We start from the raw sequence: 10,545 nt of genomic DNA on the forward strand, positions 1-10,545 counted from the left end.
AAAAAATTAGGAATGTGTCAAATCGTATGGTTGCTGTGGATAGTAAGTGTAGGTGGAAGGATAGTGAAGATAGGCAATACAGAAATTGTAAGAATTTTTAAATATTTATTGTCGGGAAATGTCTGTGTTCTTAACTAGTTTTAGTGATAATTGTACCGAAAATGTTTTTATTGTTGATTGTTGTTAATTATAGAAAGTGTCGTTGGAAGGCCTGCTGAAGAGGGACGAGCAAGTCCGAAACACATGTTTAAAGTGTATGTGTTCAGGTGAACTAAATAAAGAACATTATTTTTGAACTGTAAGACTAAATATCTGCATCCATAATTCCAGTATAATAAGTCCTGTTAATATATAGAATGTACTAGTAATACAAAATAAATTTTAAATAGAGTTATAAAAAAAGGACAAAAAGGCATAATAATTAATGCAGTTTCTGTTCTGCCGATAGTTGCTCGCTTGATGAAATGATATTATCAAATTGCATTTTAAAGTTACTCCATTCTTCATATCTTCCAGAGAATTTCGGTACAGGAATCTCCGGCAACTTAATATTAGCGGAGTTATTTCGAACTGTGGGTACATGTCTTACATTATGTAGAAACCGGAAAATATAACTGAGTATGCGAATTAATTTCATATAATTATTATTAAGTTCAAACAAGGTATTGTCAAGGTCAGAACATGACACTGACATTAAATTAACGTCCGATTGTTTTTTAAGCTCAGATAGATATTGCTCATCTGAGAAAATGTCGATGGCATATTCATCCTGATGTTCAACGGATGATGCTAGTTGAGATTGCAGCCCACTCCACCATAATTCCGTGGATAGTAGATCTTGCGGTTTTAAAACCCCGAGAAACTACGTCTGCAGGATTGGAGTGGGAAGCTGTGTGTTTCCAGTGACAGCCTTCAGTAATAGATCATATCTTTTCCACTCAATTCACAATAAAGGTCTTCAGGTGATATGCGGGAGTGTTGATCCAAGCAATGGCAATAGTTGAATCTGTATGTAAGATCACCTCAGCTGTATTCATTCGCAGACATGAGCGTACCCTTTTGATCAGCTGAGACAGTACAAGACAAGCTGATAGCTCTAATCGAGGGATTGTAATGACCTTAAAGAGGAGCGACACAAGATTTACTAGCAATAAGTCGTGTCTTTCCAGCTCCATCTTCCTTTATGCAATGCATGTAAACTACTGCTCCATAAGCTGACTCCGAGGCATCTGCATATCCTTGCAAGACAGCTCTTTGAAGGGGATCTGTCAAAATATATCTAGTAATCTTAAGGTCGTCCAAGGCCTTCAAGGACGATACAAAGTTCACCCATTCATAGTTAAGGTTTTCTGGTAGAGTATCTTCCCAATTGAGCTTACTGAGCCACAGTTTCTGTAGAAAGATCTTTGCTCGAATTATAACTGGTGCTAGAAGACCCAAGGGGTCATAAAGCCTGGCGATGACACTCAATACTTCTCGTTTCGTATAAAGCAATTTTTCAATCGATACCTTGAATATGAACTGATCTTCAACCGGCTTCCAAGTAATTCCTAAGGTTTTTACTGTTGGTTCCGCACTTGAGGAAAATCAATGTTCTTTATTTTCTGGTGAACTACTGTTCATCAATTTCATTGAATTAGAATTCCATTTGTGTAGTGTCATTCCATAGGTGCTCAACATATTGCACAACTGAGATTGTAGTTCGAGGGCAGCATCGAAATCTTGCTCACCTGATACGATGTCATCCATGTAGACATCTCGTAATATGGTATTAGAGGCCAGAGGATAGCTTGCTGCTTCATCGTGAGCCAACTGCTTAAGAGTTCTCATCGCAAGAAAGGTAGCACTGGCGGTCCCGTAAGTCACAGTTTTCAGTCTATAGGTGACTGGCATTTCATCTTCCTCGTTCTTCCAAACAATTCTTAAGAGATCTTGTTGCGAGGGCTCAATTAGAATTTGACGAAACATTTTCTGGATATCTGCTGTAAATGCATACTTGTATTTTAGAAATCTTGTCATAATCTCGAAAACATCTTCCTTTACTTCACCTTTCAAGAGATGATCATTTAGGCTCAGTCCAGAAGTTGTGGGAGCAGATGCGTTGAAGACTACCCTTAACTTGGTAGTGGTTTTGTCTGGTTAAACACACCATGATGCAGAAGGTAATAACATATGGGGTTTGCTATCTGATCACCAGAATGCTCTTGAACCTTTTCCATATGGTCCAAATCCAAATACTCCTTCATAAAATTCTGATATAACTCTTTTAACTGATTGTCCCTTGATAGTCTCTTCCATAACTGATTAAATCTCCTCAAGGCTAATTTCCTTGACTCTCCCAAGTTTTGTATGTCCTTGGTTGCCATCTGCACAATATATCTCCTGTCCTCATTACGTCTGTGAGTTCTTTGATAATGATCTTCGCAATACTCCTCTTCNTTATTATAAATACTCAGGTCAATTAATCAACAGGAGAAAAGATGAATGGAAAATTATTATATTTTAGATTTTATATTTATATTACCATTGGCTTTTTAATGGTTAAACTGTTATGTTTTGTTTGTATATGTATATTCCTATTTATTTTATATTACAAATTGTACCATGTGTCATGGTGCAGTATAGCCTGCATGACTCTTGTGCCAGTAAAAACTAACCAACCAACCGATATTCAGCTGTAAAAAATTAAAAGATATGTCTTTGATTTTAAGATGCACTTCATTTAAAATTATATTGAGTTTATTTATGGCAATAAGTTTTAAAACTATTTTTATTAAGTTTTATTGAGTAACAGTTAGAAAATCAATAGATAATGTTTATTAGCTCTTTATACTCATCTGCATTCACAACTGCAAAAAAGCGGTTGTGAATGCAGATGAGTATATATTTCCAGTTATTGTAGTAACTGGAAAAATTGTAACAGAAAATAGACATAACCACAGAGGAACCTTAAACCATTTCCAGTAAGCATTTAATATGAGGAGATGCTGACTAATGTTTTCAGTCTGCTTAAAATACAATTTTATCTCATTAAATACAAAATATCCTATTAAATTATTATATGATAAATGATGATACAATTTTTATCTGCTTAAAATCAATTTTAAAATACATTATTGTTCCTTTTCTTGAATTCTGTTTTAAATGTTCTGATCTGAAGATGATCTAAGAAGATTGAAAACAATGGTCAGGATTTTCTTATATTAAATGCTTAAGGTTTCTCTGTGGTTGTAATGTATTAACTGTTCTTTTAATGCTGCATCATAATGTTAACTTGAAGATATTTTGAATACTGTATTAAAAAAGTAATTAAACACTCATTCCTAACAAAATTTGTTTTTAACTAATGTCACTTTTGAACAGTATAAAGCAAAAAAATTATTTTGTTAATGCATGATGCACCTTGTAAATTATCTGTAATGACTGCTGATTGTTGTTTTGGCTTGCAATTGTAAGATTCACTTCCACTTTAGTTAAGAAAAAGTGGTTTAAAAAAATGAAGTTAGGATGTACTGTACATGATTGTGCATGAAAAAGTAGTCTTGGTGTCGTTTAAGTCTCTTGCACTAGTGCAGTGTTCCGCAACCTTTTTCTACTTGCAGCACACCCATGACTCAGCATACCAAAATGTTATTCCCCTCAAAAACGTATGATATGATACTATTAATAGAATTATGTAATGCTACTAACCTATTATTATTGTTATTAAACAGAATCAACACCTGTGAGCAAATTTATTTTACATATAATTACTTAAAATACATAAAAATGCTTGGCTTTTAATAAAGAATAAACTAACATCATCTTATTTCATTGGTGCTGCAGCAGAAAATGAAATACAAGCATAAGAAACACAACAGCTGTGATAAAAATATATAAATAAAACTTGAAATTAACAGAATATGTAAAAGTTCACGTCACACCTTTCACCATGTGACGGCACACCGGTTATGGAACGCTGCACTAATGTATCATATGAAGTGAGTGAGCTGTATCAGTTGAGTGGACAGTTTTGTTGAGTAAACATGGTGTCCTGTATTGTGCAAATCCACACACAATACAGGAACTGAGAGAGAACATCAACTGCACAGCTGTGTATAGATGACCACTTTCAATGTCTTTTTATGATAGTGATACCAGCAGTTTGCTTCTGCATTTCTGCTAAGCTGCAGACCAGTGTTACTTTTTCATGTGCCACCCTATACTTTAATATTTTTGATTAAATATAGTATTTAATAATCATTCAAATATATTTACAATGAATGATACAACTTAATGAAAAATTATAATTCATTAAACTTGATAATTGTCTGTTTGATATATTAAGAAAAAATACTCACTTTGAATTAAATAAAATTGAATGATTACAATAGTGATCTTGAAATAAATTAAGTAACATTAACAATTTGCTAAATTATAAATTGAAGTTATTAGAATATTAATATAAAATTTTTTTCTAGCATTATTCTAGATATAACTATCCTAATAGCTTAGATCAGCAGTTGCCAACCGGTGGACTGAGGACCACTGATGGTCTGTGAAGAAATTTGGACATTGATCAACTCAAGACTACATGAAATATTACAAAAGAAATGCAAAATTCTTTGTTGCTTTTTCTCTCTCAATGCAGGTTTTTATTTGAATCTAAAACCAAATGAAAAATGACTGTTATCAATAATTAACAATGTGAGTGTGATTGTCCTTTTTTGTGGAAGAGAGCCAAGAATCCACAAACTTATTTCAAACAGGGAACAACAAACTTTACACTAATTTGTTATATTTAAACAAGTGAATTTCATATTAATAAAGTAAAATGAAACTTTTGTGATTGTTATTCTATAGATGCTTGTGTAATTTTAAAAAAATACATGATAATGGTGTGTGGGATTCAAAATTGTGAGTTTAGTGGTGTGTGAGGTGAGAAAGGTTGGCAACCTCTGGCTTAGAACATTCAGTGTATTATTGAATATGAATTTCATATGGGCAAAAAAAAAATAACTTGTCTGAGTTTAAATTTAAGGTAATGTATTATGGCTTATACTGAACCTCAAGTGTCTGCTTCAGTAATTCATCAAAATAATGATACTTAAAACTTCATATTTGATTTCTAATAATTGTTAAAAAAAAATGTGTTTTACAACATTGAACTAAACATTGAATAAAATAATATTTCAATTAAAATTATGAATATATAAAATAATTTTTATCTAATTTTATAGATATGGAAACTACTATTCCAGAGGACACCAAATTCCAAATAGTCCTCCATTCAAAGCATATGTGGGTAACTTACCCCAAAACTGTGGTGAAGATGATTTTGAAAACATATTTGTTAATTTAAATGTAAGTTGTAAAATATTTAAGTGTTTATTTTTATTACATGCATTATATTTTCTGTCAATTCTAAATTTATATAATTGAAATTAATATAAAGCTGTAAAATAAATACAGCTGTAATTGTAAAAAAAAAAGGAAAACAGTTTGAACTTTCCTAATATCAGTTTAAGTATATTTATTAAAGTTTATTAGTTATCCCATGTCATACAGATGTGCTGAACCAACATCGTTTTAGTGACAAATTTATCTAGCATTGATATTGGTGCATAAAAACATTTTTAATGATTTATTATTCTCTGTAATAATCTAAGTTTGTACATTGATTTTTATGAAAATTTAACCAGAAGTTAGCTTTATTACATTCATCCAGTTTTTTTCATAAAAAAAAATGGAAGAAATAAATCATTGAACCAGTTCTTATTCACTAGAAGTTTTTGGTCTGTTGCACCCAAGCACTTCATAAAGCTGGAAGGCAAGCCAAAAAAAAAAAAAAAAGAGAATACTGTTCTAACTGTTTTGTAATGATTATTAATGAACAGCATTCCTCCTGAATAATTAAGGACATTCCTTACTTAATATGGAATATTTTTATCTTGTGGAAATATTTGAGATATTACTAATATGATGTAGTGTGCATGCACACACACCTTAAAGATGTAGTCACTATTGAAAATTTACAATATATTATTTCATTTGTACTGTAGTTTCATGCATTACTGAGCAACATTTACAAGATAACTAAAAATTTATTTTAATATAAATCAAGTGTTGAAAAAGTATTGTTTTCTCTTAAAATCAAACTCAAATGTAATGAGCTCAAATTATTTACTAAATGAAATAGGCAAAAAAAATTAATCAAAACCAAAATTTTCATGTTAACTACTATATACTGTATATTGACAACTCATTTGGCAAGTCATGAGTATATTACAACAATACTGCATACTATAGTTTTATTTTGGATGAACACGAATGTGTTTATGGAGGTTACTGTAATTTAAAATATCTGAAGCTGCACTTTGCTTCAGACTTTAAGCTTGTAAGCTGCTCTTAGTCAGTTGGCTCAGTCTTCATAAGCTGGGTTAAAAGTTCAAAATAACATATGTGCATATGCGCACACAGGATGTTAAAGAAAAGTAATATTGTTATTAGGAAAAGTATTTCTGCACCAAATTATTAGGGTTGATCATAAAATAAGTGACGGCCAGATGGCCGAGCAGTCAAGGTGGCAGCCTACCACTTGGGGACCGGGATTGAATCCAGGCGGGTCAAAGAATCCCCAGGAATTTTTGGGGGGTGGTCCGTTCGGATGTGTCGGGCCCTGTCCCTCACCACCTGGTCTCCTCGTGGGCCTGGCCAAACCCATAATGGGCCTGCTTTAAGAGGCCCTCTTAGTGCCCACAGGGCGGAAAGAGTAAAAAAAAAATTCATAAAATAAGTAGACAAAAATTGCAGGTTGACAAAAACAACTTTAATCAAAGTAAGTGCCACAGTTGTTAAGGCATTTGTTTCATCTTTCCCCCAGGCAGTGGATGTTGCACTCAAAGAAGCTGGTGGGCTGCTGCAATAGCCAGTTCCCTACTGCACTCTTAACCTTGTTGTCTGACTGAAACCCTTGCTTGTTCAAACCTTTATTTAATGGACCAAACATGCTGCAGTCACTGGAACTGAAGGTTGGCATTATAGAGGGTTTAACTGCTCCCAGTGGAACTAGTGGAGCGTATTCTGCTTAGCCTTATTGCAGCTTGGAGCTTCTTCATGGTTTCACAATAGGAAACTGAGTTGATAGTTGTTCCTTTGGGAAGCCACTCAATGAGCATGGGTCCCTCTATGTCAAAGAATAGAGTCAACATGACCTTTCCTGCACTGATTGAGGTTTGAAGCTTCTTGGGTAGTGGGGACCCACCATGCTTCCATTGTTGACTCCCATGTTGTGTTGGGGGCTCATAGTGGTGACATTACATCTCATCTCCAGTGACGATGCTGCACAGGAATGAGTCACCCTCTCGCTAGTAGCGGTTGAGATTTGTTCCAGAGAGGCACCCATTCTCCGCTGGCTCTGTTCTTCTGTCAAAAATAACATATGACTTAAAAAGATATATGGAATTAAATTACAGTGGTCCTTTTAAAGCTTCTGTCAGAAACTTTGGAGCTCATGTGCAGCAAATTTTTTGGTATCCCAACTGTTGGCTTATGATGTTACATACATTTTAGAAACTGACGTGCAACGCATTTGCCACCGTTTGAATTGTTATGCATCAGTTCTGTTGAATGAGGTCATCAACCATTTGAACAATTCTGAAATTCCCAGTCACTGCTAATGGCCGACCAGAGCAAGGTTATTCTTCGTTGATTGATGGTCACCTGCAAACTTCCTTCACCAGTTGAAAATGGCAGGACACAAAAGGCTGTCTGCTCCATAAACCACCTTCGTTCTCTACAAAATGGTGGCTAGCTTTTCACCTTCCACTGTCAAAAACTGTATTACGGCACATTGACCACCTCTGGAGGAATCCATGTTGTTGGTTTGTTCTGCAACTGAAACCAAAACCTGTAATGAACTGTTGCTATGATTATGCTTCGATGTGCACCGCAGCTTCTTTATATGCATTGTTGCCAACAAAAACTAAATCTACTTATTTTATGATCAACACTAATACATTGCAAAGTAGTTAGAAGATTAAACAAGATTATTCTGATGATGACAAAGATCTGCAGTCCAAAAACATGGATTATTACAAGTGTTTGTCGATCTTTAATGGACTGTAAAAATATGAAAGTACTGCAGTTTTGCAAAAAACGTTTAATGCAGAATGAAACACTGGTACAAAATGGCCGCTACAAATGGCCATTACAAAACTATTCTCGTTCACAAATTTTTAAATTAAAAAATTTTTTTTTATGACAAAAATATGGTGGCGCTTGAGGCGCTAATATCCTGGCCTGCATTGAAGTAATACTTCAATAAACAATGTTAAACATAAATTTAATAATTACAACAGAAATGGCACGTATAGGTCACTAAGACGAACCACATTTTCTTCCTAGATGGATGGTAACAGGCACAGTTTGGTTATGCTTCTCTTAAAAACACCCTTAGGCGTTTTCACCAGAACCACTCTCACCTTTCCGTCAGATCCTTTGATTACTTCTTGTACTCAGCCCATCGACCAACTACCGGGTGGGAGATTTTCATCCTTTAAGAGGACCACCACCACTTTTAAATCCTTTATTTACAAGTGCCTCGACACCGCTAGGCATAGCCGAGGTAAGAATACATAAATGTTACATATGTAACAGGTCATTTTGTAATACAAATTTTCATAGAGTATAAAATGATACACAATATACATGAAAACATATGAACAAACAATAAACATCAATAATAATATTTACAATCACTACAGGCCACTTGCCAGTAGTGGTAAAAGTAGGGTTAAAAGCTTTTGGATATTTTGTTATATTGTATAAAGCAACAAATAACAATAACAGCCGCCATAAGGCAATACAATAGTACGTGTAAAAGAGAAAAATAACATATGACTTAAAAAGACATATGGAATTAAATTACAGTGGTCCTTTTAAAATATATTTTAATAAGGTCTCTAGTGGCTTGGAACAGGTTGTTATCTCCAATCAAAATACTAAGATCAGATGGCCATCCGCAATTGTTAGGTAAAAGTGCAGTAATGTGTGCCCGCATATTGTCTAACATAGGGCATTCTAAAAGATAGTGCTGAGAACCGTCGGGAACACCGCAGATTGTACAATTCTGTTGGTTTGATATTTTAAATCTGTGGAGATACTGGTAAAACCTGCCATGGCCGGTGTAAAATTGGGTGAGGCAGTGCTCCACGTCATTCTTTACTGTATTAGAGACCAAAGGGAAAAAGTCTTTTGTTAGTGTGTTGTTATGTGTGTTCCAGCAACGTTGCCACCTGTCCTTAGCGTAGTCTTTGATTCTTTGAATTATATAGCTCTGTGGTGTTGCAGAGTATGTAGGATCGTCACAGGAAGTGGCGGCCGACCGAGCAAGTTCGTCAGCTCGCTCGTTGCCGAAGACACCACAGTGTCCTCTAACCCAGATCACAGTGAATCTGTTGTTGTTCTCTAATAAATTATTTAAAATGCAGTTGACTATTGGATGGCGCCAGTTATAATTAGAAATGGCTTGCACTGATGAGCATGAATCCGTGAAGATGTTAATATCCGTGGAGTTGAAATTGTGATTGCACCATTTTATTGCTGACAGAATTGCCCAGAGCTCAGCCTGGAAGGCAGAACAGGTGCTTCCAAGCCTATCTGAGAAAGTATATATTTCTGTGTTTCTCTGGAAAGCCACAAATGCACATCCTACTTCTTCATCGTTCTTAGAACCATCAGTAAAGATATTCAGGTTCTGTTCCAACCAGGGTTGATTATATATAAGTGGCCATTTGTTGGGAGCAACACTTGGAATTTCACTGAGGGACATTTCGATGTTGTTATAAACTCTGTTGTCAAGATCAATGTTATTACCTTTTCTCATGCTCCATCTTTGCACCGTAGTATCAATATGCAAATTGATCGGTTGTTTTCCAGCTATAACCTGCAAGGCGACAGTGGGAGCAGTCGAATATGCCCTGCAGATGCGGAGGAGAGCCCTCCTCTGAGCACTCTGAAGCCGCCTATCAATTTGTGATGTTCCTAGTCCTTCAGCCCAAACCGGTGCTGCATATTCGATCATGGGAAGGAAAACTGAGTCATAAATAATATTCATTATACTTGGACAAAGGCTCCATTTCGCCTTTGCCACCCTAGACATGGCATTGAATAGCAAGTTAGTTTTGTCGCAAGCTTGCTTTATGTGTGGAATCCAAGAAAGTTTGTGATGTAAAATTACTCCCAGGTATTTCAGAGTAGGAACAACTTTAACACTTATATTTCCCATTCTTATGGTTGGCACTCTTCGATACAAATGAGGGGCCCGAGGTCTGGAGAAGACAATTCCTTTTGTTTTATTGGGGTTAAACACTAGTTTATTTCTACTGCCCCAGTCCTGTATTTTAGTGAGGATGCAATTGGTCTTACGTTCAATCTCCGCCCTCGAGTTAGCTGACACCAACAACATTACATCATCGGCGTAGGCCACGACCCAGTCACCACCAAAGTCCTCCGTGAAAAAGCTATTAAACAGCAGATTCCACAGCGTGGGGCCCAGGACGGAGC

The 10,545-nt window shown here is 35.3% G+C and overlaps 1 protein-coding gene across 1 annotated transcript in view; it reads left to right on the plus strand.

The window, feature by feature from the left end:
• The window catches only part of LOC111626046 (eukaryotic translation initiation factor 4H-like), an 80,057-nt gene that overhangs the window by 31,653 nt on the left and 37,859 nt on the right, over nt 1–10,545 (plus strand). Inside the window, exon 2 of the mRNA XM_023369325.1 lies at nt 5,220–5,343. Coding sequence (XP_023225093.1) covers nt 5,220–5,343 — 124 coding nt within the window. The remainder of the gene's footprint in view (nt 1–5,219; nt 5,344–10,545) is intronic.

This window comes from Centruroides sculpturatus, unplaced genomic scaffold, assembly GCF_000671375.1.
Source record: "Centruroides sculpturatus isolate CEXI.00-Female unplaced genomic scaffold, Cexi_2.0 scaffold496, whole genome shotgun sequence".
Classification (NCBI taxonomy): Eukaryota; Metazoa; Arthropoda; class Arachnida; order Scorpiones; family Buthidae; genus Centruroides; species Centruroides sculpturatus.